The following is an 18,218-nucleotide window of genomic DNA, read 5'->3' on the forward strand; positions in this document are numbered from 1 at the left end:
CCTTAATCGAGTAGGTAGGTTAGAAAATTTAAAAAGGTAAATGGATAGGTTAAAGTTAGATATAGTGGGAATTAGTTAAGTTCGGTGGCAGGAGGAGCAAGACTTGTGGTCAGTTGAATACAGGGTTATAAATACAAAATCAAATAGGGTAATGCAGGAGCAGCTTTCATAATGAATAAAAAAAATAGCAGTGCGGGTAAGCTACTACAAACAGCATAGTGGACGCATTATTGTGGCCAAGATAGACACGAAGCCCACGCCTACTACAGTGGTACAAGTTTATATGGCAACTAGCTCTGCAGATGACGAAGAAATGGAAGAAATGTATGATGAGTTAAAAGAAATTATTCAGGTAGTGAAGGGAGACGAAAATTTAATAGTCATGGGTGACTGGAATTCGAGAGTAGGAAAAGGGAGAGAAGGAAACATAGTAGGCGAATATGGATTGGGGCTAAGAAATGAAAGAGGAAGCCGCCTGGTAGAGTTTTGCACAGAGCATAACTTAATCATAGCTAACACTTGGTTCAAGAATCATAAAAGAAGGTTGTATACATGGAAGAAGCCTGGAGATACTGACAGATTTCAGATAGATTATATAATGGTAAGACAGAGATTTAGGAACCAGGTTTTAAATTGTAAGACATATCCAGGGCCAGATGTGGACTCTGACCACAATCTATTGGTTTTGAACTGTAGATTAAAACTGGAGAAACTGCAAAAAGGTGGTAATTTAAAGAGATGGGACCTGGATAAACTGAAAGAACCAGAGGTTGTAGAGAGTTTCAGACAGAGCATTGGGGAACGACTGACAAGAACGGGGGAAAGAAATACAGTAGAAGAAGAATAGGTAACTTTGAGAGATGAAATGGTGAAGGCAGCAGAGGATCAAGTAAGTAAAAAGACGAGGGCTAGTAGAAATTCTTGGGTAACAAAGAGGTATTGAATTTAATTGATGAAAGGAGATCGACAGGAAGTGCAAAACGGCTAAGCGGGAATGGCTAGAGGACTAATGTAAGGATGCAGAAGCATATATCACGAGAGAAAAGATAGGGACTACCTATAGGAAAATTAAAGCGATCTTTGGAGAAAAGAGAACCACTTGTATGAACATCAAGATCTCAGGTGGAAAACCAGTTCTGAGCAAAGAAGGGAAAGTAGAAAGATGGAAGGAGTATATAGAGGGTCTATACAAGGGCAATGTACTTTAGGACAGTATTATGGAAATGGAAGAAAATGTAGATGAAGATGAAATGGGAGATATGATACTGCGTAAAAAATTTGACAGAGCACTGAATGACCAAAGTCGAAACAAGTCCCCGGGAAGAGACTACTTTCCATTATAGCTACTGATAGCCTTGGGAGAGCCAGCCCTAACAAAACTCTACCATCTGGTGAGCAAGATGTATGAAAAAGGCGAAATATCCTCAGACTTCAAGACTAATATAATAATTCCAATCCCAAAGAAAGCAAGAGTTCACAGGTGTGAAGATTACCGAACTATCAGTTTAATAAGTCACTGCTGTAAAATACTAACACGAATTCTTTACAGACGAATGGAAAAACTGGTAGAAGCCGACCTCGGGGAAGATCAGTTGGGATGCCGTGGAAATGTTGGAACATGTGAGGCAATACTGACCCTACGACTTATCGTAGAAGGTAGATTAAGGAAAGGCAAACCTACGTATGTAGCATTTGTAGATTTAGAGAAAGCTTTTGACAATGTTGCGGGAATACTCTCTTTCCAAGTTTGAAGGTGGCAGGGGTAAAATACAGGGAGCGAAAGGCTATTTACAATTTTTACAGAAACCAGATGGCAGTTATAGGAGTCGAGGGGCATGAAAGGGAAGCAGAGTTTGGGAAGGGAGTGAGACAGGGTTGTAGCCTATCCCCGATGTTGTTGAGTCTGTATATTGAGCAGCAGTAAAGGAAACAAAAGAAAAATTTGGAGTAGGAATTAAAATCCATGGAGAAGAAATAAAATCTTTGAGGTTTGCCGATGACATTGTAATTGTTTCAGAGACAGCAAAGAACCTGGAAGAACAGTTGAACAGAAGGGGCAGTGTCTAGAAAAGAGGATATAAGATGAACATCAACAAAAGCAAAACGATAATGGAATGCAGTTCAATTAAATCAGGTGATGCTGAGAGAATTAGATTAGGAAAAATGGTTCAAATGGCTCTGAGCACTGTGGGACTTAACATCTGTGGTCATCAGTCCCCTAGAACTTAGAACTAATTAAACCTAACTAACCTAAGGACATCACACACACCCATGCCCGAGGCAGGATTCGAACCTGCGACCGTAGCGGTCGCGCGGTTCCAGACTGAAGCGCCTAGAACATCTCGGCCACAAAGCCGGCTTAGATTAGGAAATGAGACACTTAAGTAGTAGATGATTTTTGCTATTTGGGTAGCAAAATAATTGATGATGGTCGAAGTAGAGAGGATATAGATGTAGACGGGCAATGGCAAGGAAAGCGTTTCTGAAGAAGAAAAATTTGTTAACATTGAGTACAGATTCAAGTGTCAGGAAGCCTTTTCTGAAAGTATTTGTATGGAGTTTAGCCATGTATGGAAGTGAAACATGGACGATAAATAGTTTAGTCAAGAAAAGAACAGAAGCTCACGAAATGTGGTGCGACATAAGAATGCTGAAGATTAGATGGGTAAATCAAGTAACCAATGAGGAGAAAATGAATAGGGGACAAGAGATTTTTCTGGCAGAACTTGACTAGAAGAAGGGGTCGGTTGGTAGGACATGTTCTGAGCCATCAAGGGATCACCAATTTACTATTGTAGGGCAGCGTGGAGGGTAAAAATGGTAGAAAAAGACCAAGAGATGAATAAGCTAAGGAGATTGAGAAGGATGTAGGTTGCAGTAGTTACTTTGAGATGAAGAAGCTTGCACAGGATAGAGTAGCATGGAGGGATGCATCAAACCAGTCTTTGCACTGAAGACCACAACAATAAAATTTACTGTAAATTTTTTTTTCCTTTGGTCGATACTACCAATTCTGAAAGCTGTCTACCATACAGTCTTAGCAACAACGGTGCCGGTACGTGTATTCCACTGTCACAGGTATCAGAACGATTCTCGCTTATCAATTTCGCCTCGGTCATTCCTGGACCATGGTGCTCTACCTCAGATAGACACATTTACCCTTCTCCATCATCTCTGAAAGTTTACATCATCACGGAATCACCCTGTATGAGAAATGACATAAGAGCAAATAACCGAATAAATGAAATAAAGACAAACATTAATTGTCATCGACGAAATCTGCTTCAGGAAGGTGAACTTCGTGGACACGATGTTCCAAATGCTGGAGAAGTACAGCAACAACCTGGAGGAGCTGATCCGCGAACGCACTGAGCAGCTGGACATGGAGAAGAAGAAGACGGAGCAGCTGCTGAACCGCATGCTGCCCAGGTGGGTTTCCTCAAACCTGCCCATGACTCTACATTGTACAGTCCATGGTGTCATAACAACAATTTTGTTCAATTTTTCGTTCTCTTCGAAAATCAAAGATCGACTGCAAGTGCTCGAACTGTACATAATCGATTGTTTCAGATGGAGAACCCTTTGTCCGTTATAAGCTACATTTTCGCCGATTATAAATTGATTTGGATATAATATAACAGACTTTTGTGCTACTACGTCCTATTTCTTGAAATTTTCCGTCTCTTTCCAAGCTGATATTTTCATTCACATGTACTTTTATCCGATTCCTCCGTGTGATTCAAGCTCTCCTATCTGGTTTACATTCTAGAAATTATACCCAGCATTACTAACATATCTTGCAAGTCAGACCCATCTCTTATACGTAGTGACGTAATTGGTTATCGAGTTTGTATTTCCATTACAAAATTAAACAGTCTACCCTTACGATTGTGTCCATGGTAGTATATGTGCGAGTAACTTGCGCCACGGGTTATGGCGGGAGCTGTTTCGGTTTAACGATTTCTTGGAGTAACCTCCCGTCTGATCGGGATTTTCGGCGGCACTCACTCGTCTGCATTCTTCTGTCGAAGGTATGCGTTTCTGCAAAGCAGAAACCTGTTCTGCGCTCATAGGCAGCACACCTCTCCTGGTACACGCGGCGCTCCAGGACCACAGCACAGCTACGACACTTGAGGATGGGCTTATAACAGTCCGAAACCGGTCGTTCGAAAATAAAGTAATTTACAACTGAAGCGTTATTTTCAACCTCTGTCATCTGTGTTGGTTGGCATTGGGTCACAGCGGTGCACTTGTCGTTTCTCCATATCCCACATATTTTCGACTGGCGGCAAGTCTGGTGATCTGGCGGAGCAGGGCAAAAGGCTGACACGCTGTGACACCAAGAAGGCACGTGTTCGTGCAGCAACATATGGTCGCGGTTTTTATTGCTGAAAAATGGCGTCTGGGATGCAGTGCACAAAGGGTAGCAGAATGTTATTCACGTATGTCACACTGGTCACAGTGCTCTGTACACGCACCAACTGTGATTTGTGGCTGTACCCAACAGCAACACACTCCATGAGGACTTGAGTTGGCGCTGTGGGTATTGTGCGAATGCAAACATTGTGATGCCGCTCCCCCTGTCTGCAGCAAATCAAAATCCGGCTATCATTTTCAAACAAACAGAACCTGGATTCGTCCGAAAATACTATCTGATGCCATTCCTACCACCAGAAACGACGTTCTGTACATCAGTGCCGACCAGAATGTTTCTGCACGTTCATCGAAGGTAGGCGGAGAAGTGAACTACGCGCACGTAGCCCATCCCGTAATAAACGACGACGGACCGTCACCCCTGATAGATACCAGAGCCGAGGAGGACGCGGATACGTCCTGCAATGCCATACGGATGATGCATCTCTCCAAAGTCGAAATAAGAAAAAAGAGTAAAATCGTATCAAAGCACATGGACGTCGAAACAGGTGACGGCAGTCTGAAATGCTCTTGTGATGGTGTCGCGAAAGTAAAAGAACATTAGCATTTACTTAAGCTGTCCTGCTTGCGAACAGCTAGCATCTTCATACCATACTTTCATAGTGCATTACTCTTTATATACACACATCAAAAAAAGTTTTGCATCAGCTCGGTTTCGAGAGTTCCGGAACCTGTATAGAAAATTGGAGTAGAGATCAACATAAACATCATTCCCGCCCTTTTTATTGCTCATGAAAACCACACATTTCATGCTGTACCACCATACAGCGAGACCTTCAGAGGTGGTGGTCCAGATTGCAGTATACACCGGTACCTCTAATACCCAGTAAGACGATCTCTTGCATTGATGCATGCCTGTATTTGTCGTTGCATACTATCCACAAGTTCGTCAAGGCACTGTTGGTCCAGATTGTCCCACTCCTCAAGGGCCATTCGGCGTAGGTCCCTCAGAGTGGTTGGTGGGTCACGTCGTCCATAAACAGACCTTTTCAATCTATCCCAGGCATGTTCGATAGAGTTCATATCTGGAGAACATGCTGGCCATTCTAGTCGAGCAGTGTCGTTATCCTGAAGGAAGTCATTCACAAGATGTGCACGATGGGGGCGCGAATTGTCATCCATGAAGACGAATGCATCGTTAACATGCTGCCGATATGGTTGCACTGTCGGTCTGAGGATGGCATTCACGTATCATACAGCCGTTGCGGCACCTTCCATGACCATCGGCGGCATATGTTGGCCCCACATAATGCCACCCCAAAACATTAGGCAACCTCCATCTTGCTGCACTCGCTGGACAGCGTGTCTAAGGCGTTCAGCCTGAGCGGACTGCCTCCAAACACGTCTCCGACGATTGTCTGGTTGAAGGCATATGCGACACTCATCGGTGAAGAGAACGTGATGCCAATCCTGAGCGGTCGATTCGGCACGTTTCTGAGCCCATCTGTACCGCGCCGCATGGTTGCAAAGATGGACCTTGCCATGGACGTCGGGAGTGAAGCTTCGTATAATGCAGCCTATTGCGTACAGTTTGAGTCGTAACACGATGTACTGTGGCTGTACGAAAAGTATTATTCAACATGGTGGCCTTCACTCCGAAACGCCTGGACACTTCCCTTGTCGAGAGCCCTTCCTTGCACAAAGTAACAATGCGGACGCGATCGAACCGCGGTATTGACCGTCTAGGCATGGTTGAACTACAGACAACACGAGCCGTGTATCTCCTTCCTGGTGGAACGACTGGAACTGATCGGCTGTCGGACCCCCTCCGTCTAAAAGGGGGTGCTCATGCAAAGTTGTTTACATCTTTGGGCGGGTTCAGTGACATCTCTCAACAGTGAAAGGGACTGTGTCTGTGATACAATATCCACAGTCGACGTCTATCTTCAGGAATTCTGGGAACCGGGGTAATGCAAGACTTTTTTTGACGTGTGTATATGAGTATTCAAAATTCATTGATGGAACAAATTGTTGTAGAAACAACTATTTTTGTTCGAATCAGCCGTCTTCTGACTGGTTTGATGTGGCCCATCACGAATTCCTGTACTGTGCCAACCTCTTCATTTCAGATTAGTACTGGCAACCTACGTCTTCAATTATTTGCTGAATGTTCCAGTTTCTTTCTTCCTCTACAGTTTTTGCCTTCTAAAGCTCCTTCTAGTACCATAGAGTTATTCCCTGATGCCTTAACAGATGTCCTACAACCTCTGCCTTCTTCTTGTCAATGTTTTCCACATATTCCTTTCCTCTCCGATTCTGCGCAGAACCGCCTCATTTCGTATCTTGTCGGTCCACCTAATTTTCAACATTCTTCTGTAGCACCATGATTCGATTCTCTTCTCTTCCGGTTTTCCCACAGCCATTGTTTCACTACCATGTAGTGCGGTGCTCCAAATGTACTCTCTCAGAAATTCCACCCTCAAATTAAAGCCTTTGCCAGTGCCCTTTTTATCAGTGCTAGGTTGCTTTTTATGTCTTCCTTGCTCCGTCCCTCATTTGTTGTTTTGCTGCCTAGGTAGGAGAATTCCTTAACTTCATCTAGTTCGTGATCATGAATCCTGATGTTAAGTTTCTCGCTGTTGTCATTTCTGCTACTTCTCATTACTTTCGTATTTTTTTCGATTGACTCTCAATCCATATTCTGCACTCATTAGACTGTTCATTACATTCAGCAGATCCTATAATTCTTCTTCAGTTTGAGTGAGGGTAGCAATGTCATCAGCGGATCTTATCACCTTGGATTTTAATTCCATTCTTGAACCTTTCTGTAATTTCCGTCATTGCTTCTTTGATGTACAGATCGAACAGTAGAGGCGAAAGACTACATCCCTGTATGACACCCTTTTTAATCAGTGCACTTGAACACGATAAATAAATACTGCTTAAAATGCTGCTTAACGTAATGCCATTCGGTGTTGGAATAAACCGGAAATTTCTTTAAGTGTTATAGATGAAGAGTAATGCACTCTAAAAGTAGGGGATGACAATTTTACGAGCAGGTCCCCTTAATCTCTGTGGACAATATTTCATTTCTACAGGGTTCTTTGGTAGACCGTACGGTCTGTTTGAAGTATGGTCATATGTTAATTAAGCGCTCAGTTTAAAATGTGAGAAAGCGTATAATAACTCAAAACTCTCATTCTCAGCTGTGATACAGTTTTACTTTAATGAAAACAGTAAAGAACAACAAATGGCTCTGAGCACTATGGGACTTAACTAAAGAACAACAGGTGTGTGAACTGCTTTCTGGTGAAATGTAAAAAATTCCGAGATATAACTTGAGTAGTGGATAATGATGAGAGAAAAGGCTACTAAGGCATATAGAGATAGATAGAGAGGGAGAGGGAGAAGGAGAGGGAGAAAGAGATAGAGATAGAGGGGGGGACGTCAATGAAAGCGGGCGAGCAGATAACGAAGCAGAGTTTGGAGGCGTTCCACACGTCTTCCGCCAGTATTTCTGGCCGGCTGTTGGCACCCAGCAGTTGGAGCGCCCTATGCTGTGCAGATCACACTGGGAATAATTAAGGTGCCTGTATAATGCATGAATTATGTTTTCCAGCATAGCGAGCGGAGCGTTTGAGGAACCGCTTTGCTGCTCTGCGTGTTTGCCCCGCGAATAATTTGTAGTTAATTGAAAGGGCGTGCCGCACAGAGCTCCGCCTTATCCTGCTTGCTTTAGTCTGTGCCTTCCCACTTCTCTCTCTCTCTCTCTCTCTCTCTCTCTCTCCGTCCCTCTCTCTCTCTTTCGCCTCGCCTCTCTTCCTTCCCCGTTATTAAGCGCGAGTCGTGACCCATGCCTAATTTCTCACGGCCGTCCAACGTTTTCATTTCGCGTTTCACCCGGAATGAATATTAAAGAGAAGCGCGAGCCGAAGGAAAAGAGAGTTCAAAGGGCGGCCGCCACTCGGAATGCAGCCCTCGACGGCAGCTTAGACTCGTGGCGCACAGCCCGCTGTGTTCCAATAGGTCCGGACAAGACCAGAGGCGTTTTCAGTTGCAGGCAGACGCAAGGACGGGCCAGTGGGAACGCGGCCTCTAGCCAACGAGCTCCCTGTGTACGGAGCGTGTTGTTAAGCTCTGAAAACTGAGGTCCGTTGCATATCCCTCCAGGTTTTGGAAAAAAAACATCGAGTAAGGGTATTCATGCCACTTGAACATCAGTGGTCTCTTATTTTGACTTTAGACATTTTAGTTGCGCAAATAGGAACGACAGTTTGATATTCAGATGTCTTCCGTGTTTCACGACAACGGTTAGCTTAAGATTCACTAACTGCATAAAGCATTAATAGCTCAACATACGCTAGCTAATCCTTAGTGTCGGGACACTCGTATGCAGTGCGGAAGTTACCACTAGCTGTCGCGAGAGGCTGTTCCGCAAATATGAATAGAAGGTGAGACTGTTGTCAGCAGAACAGCTGTAATAGCAGAGCGGGTCGGTGAGGAAAGCTCAATGACTTGTAACGTGGACTAGTCATCGGATGTTGCATTAGTAACAAATCTATCAGGGACACATCAACCATTCTAAACCTGCCCAAGTAGCCTGTCGGTCATGTGATTGTGAAGTGAAAATACGCAGAAGCAACAACTGCTAAATCAAGACCAGGACAGTGACTGTCGAACACTCTACATATACGTGGATACTCTACAAATCACATTTAACTGCCTGGCGCAGGGTTCATCGAACCACTTTCATAACAAATCTCTGTTATTCCAATCTCGTATAGCGCAGGAAGAATGAACACCTATATCTTTCCGTGCGAGCTCTGATTTCCCTTATTTTATCGTGGTGATCGTTTCTCCCTACGTAGGTCGGTGTCAACAAAATATTTTCGCATTCGGAGGAGAAGGCTGGTGATTTAAATTTCGTGAGAATATTCCGCCACAACGAAATACGCCTTTGTTTTAATGATGTCCACCCCAAATCCTGTATCATTTCAGTGACACTCCTCCCTATTTTACGATGATACAAAACGTGCTGCCCTTCTCTGAACTTTTTCGATATAATCCGTCAATCCTATCTGGCAAGGATCGCACACAGCGCAGCAGTATTCTAAAAGGCGACGGACAGGCGTTGTGTAGACTGTCTCTTCAGTAGTTCTGTTACATCTTCTAAGTGATCTGCGAATGGAACGCAGTCTATGGTTAGCCTTCCCCTCGACATTTTCTATGTGTTCCTTCTAATTTAAACTATTCGTAACTCAAATTCCTAAGCATTTAGTTGTATTTCCGGCTCTTAGATTCGACTGATTTATCATGTAACCGAAGTTTAACGAGTTACTTTTAGCACTCATGAGGATAACCTCACGCTTCTCATTATTTAGGGTCAACTGCCAATTTTCGCACCATACGGATATCTTTTCTAAATTGTTTTGCAATTCGTTTGACTTTACTAGTCGATAAACGACAGCGTCATCTGCAAACATCCTAAGACGGCTGATGAAATTGTGTCATAAATCATTTATATACATGAGCAACAGCAAAGGGCCTGTAACACTACATTGGGAAACGCCAGAAATCACTTCTGTTTTAGTCGATGGCTTTCCGTCAATTACTGAGAAATGTGAGCTCTCTGACAGGAAATCATGAATTGTCACATAACTGAGACGATATTCCACAAGCACGCAATTTCACTGCAAGCCGCTTGTGTGGTACAGTGTCAAAAGCCTTCTGGACATCTAGAAATACGGAATCAGTTTGATATCCCTTGTCGATAGCACTCAACACTTCGCGCGACTAAAGAGCTAGTTGTGTTCCACAAGAACGATGTTTTCTAAATTCGCGTTGACTGTGTGTCAATAGACCGTTTTCTTCGAGGTAATTCATAATGTTCGAAGTCAATATATGTTCCAAAATCTTGCTGCATATCAAAAAAATGGTTCAAATGGCTCTGAGCACTATGGGACTTAACTTCTGAGGTCATCAGTCCCCTAGAACTTAGAACTACTTAAACCTAACTAACTAAGGACATCGCACACATCCATGCACGAGGCAGGATTCGAACGTGCGACCGTAGCGGTAGCGCAATTGCAGACTGTAGCGCCTAGAACCGCTCGGCCACTCCAGCAGGCTGCTCCATATCGACGTAAATGATATGGGCCTGTAATTTAGTGGATTACTCCTACTACCTTTCTTGAATATTGGTGTGATCTGTGCAACTTTCCAGTCTTTGGGTACGGATCTGTCGTCGAGCGAACGGTTGCATATGACTGTTAAGTATGGAGCTATAGTATCATCATACTCTGAAAGGAACCTGACTGGTATAAAATTTTGCCCGGAAGAGTTGCTTCCGTTAAGTGATTTAAGTTGCTTCACTACAACGAGGATATCTACTTCTACAGTACTCATGTTGGCAGCTGTTCTTGATTCGAATTCTGGAATATTTACTTCGTCTTCTTTTGTGAAGGCATTTCGGAAGACCGTGTTTAGTAACTCTGCTTTGTCAGCACTGTCGCCGATAGTATTTCTATTGCTTTCGTGCAGAGAAGGCATTATGTCTTGCCGCTAGCATACTTCACATACGACCAGAATCTCTTTGGATTTTCTGCCATGTTTCGAGATAAAGTTTCGTTCTGGAAACTTTTGTAAGCATCTCGCACTGAAGTCTGCACGAAATTTCGAGCTTCTGTAAATGATAGCCAAAGTTGAGATTTAGCGTCCGTTTAAATTTGACAAGCTTTTTTACGTTGTTTCTGCTACTGTGTTCTAACCCGTTGTATATACCAATGAGGATCAGCTCCGTTGTTTGTTAATTTTTTTTTGTATAAATCTCTCAAGTTGCTGCCGATACTATTTCTCTGAATTCAAACCATATGTCGTCTACACTTATATTATTAGTTTGGAAGGAGTGGAGATTGTCTCTCACGAAGGTGTCAAGTGAAATTTTACCTGCTTTTTTGAATAGGTATATTTTTCGTTTTACAACATTGGGGACGGTGGCTGTAAAAAATTGCATGACATCAGCGGAGGGAATCACTCGTTAAGTTCGTAACGCTACCAGCAGTTCAGTTAGTACAATGACTGTCCGTAGGGAGATAAAAAAGCATGTGCTTTAGTGGTGGAGCAGCTCCTCATAAGCTACACACTTGAAGTGGTGCAAACAGCGACGGCACTGGGCGGCGCATGATGGAACGAGTGATGTGGAGTGATAAATCACCTTATAACTTGAAGAAGTCCGATGGAAAGGTTTGGGTTTGTCGAATGCGTGGAGAACGTAACCTACCATAATGCGTAGAGCCAACAGTGAAGTACAGAGAAGGTAGTGTTACGGCATGGAAATGTTCTTCATCGTTAGCGTCTGGTCCCCTTACTGCGCTTAAGAAAACGCTAGAAGCGAAAAGATATGCAGCACCTTTTACAGCATTGTGTATCGTGTACAGTAGGGCAACAGTTCGGAGACGATGACTGTTTCTACCAGCATAATGTTCCTGTCATAAAGCAGCATCTGTGAGACAATATTTTGTGAACAAAGACTTTCCTGATATGGACTGTGTTATAGAGAGACCCGACCTGAACCTAATGGAACATCTCCGGATTGAGTTAGAGCGTCGACTTTGCTCCAGGCCCCAGCGACGAACCTAAGCACCTTCTCTGGTTTCGGCTCTTGACTAAGAACAGGGTGCCTTTCTTCCACAGACATTTACACACCTTATTGAAGTGTCCCCAGCAGTGTCCAAGCCGTCATAAAGACGAAGCGTGGAAACACCCAATTCAGATGTCTGCTAAAAAGTGTACTGGTACTTTTGATACATTTGCAGCCTAGGTAGTAGTTGATGGAGCTCGTGTAGCGGAAACTCTGTAGAGCGACTGTGATGCAGGCAGTTCCATAGATTATCTGCAGCCTCAAATTTCCCCGATGTTGGCTTCCTGGTGGAACAAACCTACCTGCACTTGGTCCAAAACTAGCTGAAATATATTAGTTCTGGTAATAGTCTATAGCAAAACTGTGGTCGACTGACACCAGAGGTAGATTTAAAAGACCTTCATTAAACTCTTGATGTAAATTTTCACTACCGGCCGCTGTGACCGAGCTGGTCTAGGCGCTTCAGTCCGGAACCGGGCTGCTGCTACGGTCGCAGGTTTGAATCCTGCCTCGGGTTATTTAGGTTTAAGTAGTTCTAAGTCTAGGTGCCTGATGACCTCAGAAGTTAAGTCCCATAGTGCTCAAAGCCATATGAACCATTTGAAATATTCACTGATATGGCCAGTTTCGGATCCCACTTATAATTCGCATTAAAGGAATGCAGACTGTTACCTTCCACACTTGTTCATAGATCGTTAAATTGTTTAGTGCAGTAATCACACTACACAGTCTAGTCATTCTACACTATCCACACGTGGCAAAAATTTAACGCATCAATTCACCAATCAGTGTCCTCATACACATTTCAGGAACTCTTAAGATAGTGCACAAAAATAGTCATTAGTCCGTCAACACTGTCCTGCAAACGAGTTATGGTTCTTAGGAGTCAATAATCACTGTTCCTCTAATAACTTCTCACTGGGAATTAATTAGTAATTACTGTACAGAAGTCATAGATTAAACCTGTGGCTGAAGGAAACGAACTGTACGCAATATAAGCGAATATTTCAGAATATTAATTATCGGACTATATGGCACACTATCACGACAACAGACATAGTCGTTGCTCACTTTATTCTCGGCCGCAAGCAGTCTGAGAGATGTACTAGGTCTATATAATGTTTCGTCTATGAACAATATGTTTAACACTACTCATTATTAACAGAAGCCAACTTAAACACAATATTTTATGACCCTCAAAATACTTATCTATCTAATTAGTGAGTTAATTAACATATTCTGCACGTCAGATGAAACACAAAAAAATATATCAACAAAATTATAATGCCAAAATTCAGAATCTAACTATAATTTTGATATAATTTGTAACTGAAGTCAGTTATGGTCTAAAGCTTTAATGTTCATTAATTCGGAAGATAATTAGTTCCAGACACTTTTAGATAGTCTACAGAAAAGTTGGAAGTATCTACTTTCAAATGATAGGCGTTAATATGCTGAAATATGTTTCCTACCGCCCACTCAATATGTAAGATCGTTTTCAGTTAACAATATTTCAAAATTAACAAAGTTTCTTAGTTAACTAATTAGATCATTGCCACTAGATTAGCAAGTGGTATATAATGAGCAATGTAATTCAATGGGACTAAACTTATGGTATTGGGTATTAGGTACACTATCATAATGTCATTATCACAGTATAGGAAACAATTTAGAAAATCTTGGGGGGCAGAAAAATATAGCAGACAAGATTGGATACTCAATTTGCTTCGTTTCACAGGGAGGAGGAAGGTAGTGTTTAACGTCCCGTCGACAACGAGGTCATTAGAGACGGAGCACAAGCCAGGATTAGGGAAGGATGGGGAAGGAAATCGGCCGTGCCCTTTCAAAGGAACCATCCTGGCATTTGCCTGGAGCGATTTAGGGAAATCAAGGAAAACTGGCCAGACGGAGGTCTGAACCGTTATCCTCCCAACTGCTACTCCAGTGCGTTAACCACTGCGCCACCACGCTCGGTATTATTAAATCTGTTTCAATTTTCACTATGAAAGACAAGCCAGATAGTAAGTTTTCCCAACCTTTTGTTAGTGGACAACACGTGCAGTACTATCCTAATTAATGTAGATAAACCCGCTTCAGTTGTACTAACGTTTATTTAAGCCCGCTCGGTTAGACGATCGGTCTAACGCACAGCTTTCCGGAGCGGGAAGGAGCGCCTGGTCCCCGGCACGAATCCGCTCGGCGGACTTGTGTCGAGGTCCGGAGAGCCGGCCAGTCTGTCGATGCTTTTTGGCGGTTTTCTATCTGCCTCGGCGAATGCGGGCTGGTTCCCCTTATTCCGACTCAGTTACACTATGTCGGCGATTGCTGTGCAAACAAGTTCTCCACGTACGCGTACACCACTATTACTGTACTACGCAAACATAGGGGTTACACTCGTCTGGCGTGAGACGTTCCATTTGGGGGTTCCACCGGGGGCCGAACCGCACAGTAACTCTGGGTTCGGTGTGGGGCGGCGGAGGAGTGAAGTGGACTGCGGTAGTCAAAAAATGGTTCAAAATGGCTCTGAGCGCTATGGGATTTAACATCTATGGTCATCAGTCCCCTAGAACTTAGAACTACTTAAACCTAACTAACCTAAGGACAGCACACAACACCCAGTCATCACGAGGCAGAGAAAATCCCTGACCCCGCCGGGAATCGAACCCGGGAACCCGGGCGTGGGAAGCGAGAACGCTACACTGCGGTAGTCGACGTGAGGTTGTGGACCACTGCGGCTGCGGCGTGGACGGACCCTCTCCGGCGTTTCTAGGTCCATGGTTAACATACAACATTTACTCAAACCACGAGTCGGTCGTGATTTAAATAAATATTAGTATAACTGAAGCGGATCTCTGTAAGTTAATGATCATGCCTCTCAGCTCCGGAGCCGGCCGCAGTGGCCGAGCGGTACTAGGCGCTTCAGTCTGGAGCCGCGCGACCTCTACAGTCGCAGGTTCGAATCCTGCCTCGGGCATGGATGTGTGTGATGTCCTTAGGTTAGTTATGTGTAAGTGGTTCTAAGTTCTAGGGGACTGATGACCTCAGATGTTAAGTCCCGTAGTGCTCAGAGCCATTTTGATAAGCCGTCCATCAGCTGCCAAGAGGCGTTGCCATAGAGACGTTCACAAAATCGCGTTCTAGAGACGCGAAGCAGCGTTCTAGAGACGCGAAGCAGCGTTCTAGAGACGCGAAGCAGCTGTGCGCAGCGTACAGAAACTATCCGGGATCATGCTTTTTAATTTTGATACGGGACATATTTTTGTACATTGTGCACATTTGTTTGTATGACTGTTTCATAATTTCATAAGTGTTTTCACGAATACAGGGAAAAGAAATTTTTACGATACTTCACTGCAAACATAGTTAATGTTTTGTTTTCATTTTTTATATACAAGGGTCGTCCACAAAATAAGTTCCGTTTTTATTTCTACCCGCGGCAACGCTACGAACATAGCTCCGAGCATGTGCAGCAGTTACTCTGACTGAAGGAGAAGACATGAACACCATTTTCAGATCGCTGCTGCCGACGTGTGCTTCTTTATAATGTCATCAGTAATTGAAAATGCCGCCGCGTGTGAAATCAGACCTGTGATTCGTTTTGTAAATGCAAAGAAAGTTAAACCAAAGGAAATTCATCGCAAATCTGCGAGGCTTACGGAGAAAATGCTATGTGTGATTCAATGCCGGCCGGGGTGGCCGAGCGGTTCTAGGGGCTACAATCTGGAACCGCGCGACCGCTACGCTCGCAGGTTCGAATCCTGCCTCGGGAATGGATGTATGTGATGTCCTTAAGTTTGTTAGGTTTAAATAGTTCTAAGTTCTAGGGGACTGCTGACCTCAGAAGTTAAGTCCCATAGTGCTCGGAGCCATTTGTACCATTTTTGAGTGATTCAGTGGTTAGTAGATGGGTCAGACTGTTCAGTGAAGGACGTGATCAAGAGCACGATGAAGAACGAAGTGGACGCCCGTCTGTGGTTACTAATGAACTGGTTCACACAATTGAAGAGAAGATTAAGCACAGCCGTAAGTTTACACTTAGTGCCATTGCTATGGAAATTCAGCAGTTCTCACGATCACTAATTCATGAAATTGTTACTGAAAAACTGAAATTTCGAAAACTCTGCTCACGTTGGGTACCCAAAATTCTTACTGAACAACACAAAAACAATAGATGGACAGAGAACTTCAGTTTTGGGTACGCTACAATGAAGAAGGTGAAGGTTTTCTTTCTCGGATAGTCACGGGGGGTGAAACTTGGGTATCGTACGACACCCCTGAAACAGAAGGGCCTTCAATGGAATGGAGGTACACTTCATCCCCAACGAAGGTTAAGCCTAAGCAAATCTTGACACCTCGAAAAGTCATGTGCACCGTTTTTTGGGACAGAAAAGGCATTTTGCTGATTTATTTCTTACCACGAGGCCAAACAATCGATGCACATGGTTACTGCGAGACCATTAAGAAGCCGGCCGGTGCGGCGGTGCTTCAGTCTGAAACCGCGTGACCACTACGGTCGCAGGTTCGAATCCTGCCTGGGGCATGGATGTGTGTGATGTCCTTAGGTTAGTTAGGTTTAAGTAGTTCTAAGTTCTAGGGGATTCATGACCACAGATGTTAAGTCCCATAGTGCTCAGAGCCATTTGAACATTTTCAAGACCATTAAGAAATAGAGCCGCGCAATACAGAACAACCGCCAAGAATTACTGTCAAAAGGTGTTGTTTTTTCCCACGATTATGCCCGACCTCACACGGCGATTGCGATCAAACAACTCTTACGGGAATTTCGCTGGGATGCGTCTGATAATCCTCCGTACAGCCTGGACCTCACTCCTAGCGACTTTCATCTCTTCTTACACCTGAAATCAGTCCTTGGTAGTCAACACTTCAACGATGATGACAAGCTGAAAGAACGTGTTACCATATGGTTGAATACACGGGTGGCAATCTTCTATGAAGAAGGCATACAAAAACTCGTGCCACACTATGACAAGTTCCTGCAAAATTTCGGAAGCTCTGTAGAAATGTAGTTTAACGGTTGTAAATTTTTTTACATTAAATATTTTTTCTGTATCTGTACACGTTTGTTTCATATAACCAAACGGAACTTACTTTGTGGACATACCTCGTAAAGTTAGCAAAACGAGAACCCAGAAAACGCCTGGTTTGTCAGCTAGTTTTCGCAATAATTTTTTTCCGTATCGAAAACTATGATGATCCGACGACTATTTTGCAAAAACGCAGCTACAAACAAATAATCATATGTAATGTGTCTACAGAGCTGGGAGCCTGTCAGTGCCGCACACTGTGAGTGTAGCGTTCTCGCTGTCCCATGTGGCTGCACACAATTTTGGCCGCAGCGGCTCACTGTGCTGAAACCCGGTCGCACGGCAAAATGCTGACTGCACGGGGCGGCCGACCGCAGTCGGCTGCGTGTGCGTTGCGTGCTCGCTTTCCTTGTAAGCTGGGCCACGTCCGACCGGCAGCAAGTCTGGCTGTGAGCTTGCCCGAGTCAGCGCGAGCTGTGTGGTACGCGAGACAGATTACACGACATATCGCTCCCCAGGTTCACTGGCAAACGTTCCTTGGCGAGCCCGCTTAACTGCTCTGCAAAGCTGCACTATCAAGTCAGTCTGAGAAAAGTCTCGCCAGCCTCGTTCTAACCAGCGAGACAGAGTCAAAATTGTCACTACTCCTACGCAACAAATAAATGCCCTGTAGTAATTTAGCTGCTTTAAAAAAAAAAGACATATCACACCGATAGATTGTAAAACAAACGCCGCTAACAGTACAACGCCGTCTCCGACTTGCTGCTTTCAGCTCCCAACTATTACCTCTTCGTAAGCGCCGGCCGAAGTGGCCGTGCGGTTAAAGGCGCTGCAGTCTGGAGCCGCAAGACCGCTACGGTCGCAGGTTCGAATCCTGCCTCGGGCATGGATGTTTGTGATGTCCTTAGGTTAGTTAGGTTTAACTAGTTCTAAGTTCTAGGGGACTAATGACCTTAGCAGTTGAGTCCCATAGTGCTCAGAGCCATTTGAACCATTTTCTTCGTAAGCAAAACAGGATAATACAGAGGGGTCCAAAAAATGTATCCACTGTTTAAAACTCCGTAACTGGCAAATTAATTGACGGAGTTGTCTCATCTTTGGTAGTGTAATAGTTTGTAGTTCCGGCAACCGCCACACAAGCGTTGTATTGCGTTGTTTTG

General features: G+C 44.0%; 1 protein-coding gene across 1 annotated transcript in view; it reads left to right on the top strand.

Annotated features, from left to right (window-relative positions):
* LOC126235320 (retinal guanylyl cyclase 2) overlaps nt 1-18,218 on the top strand; it is a 456,575-nt gene that overhangs the window by 281,644 nt on the left and 156,713 nt on the right. Inside the window, exon 9 of the mRNA XM_049944043.1 lies at nt 3,289-3,429. Within this exon, the coding sequence (XP_049800000.1) occupies nt 3,289-3,429 (141 nt within the window). The remainder of the gene's footprint in view (nt 1-3,288; nt 3,430-18,218) is intronic.

Source organism: Schistocerca nitens, chromosome 2 (assembly GCF_023898315.1).
Source record: "Schistocerca nitens isolate TAMUIC-IGC-003100 chromosome 2, iqSchNite1.1, whole genome shotgun sequence".
NCBI classification, from domain to species: Eukaryota; Metazoa; Arthropoda; class Insecta; order Orthoptera; family Acrididae; genus Schistocerca; species Schistocerca nitens.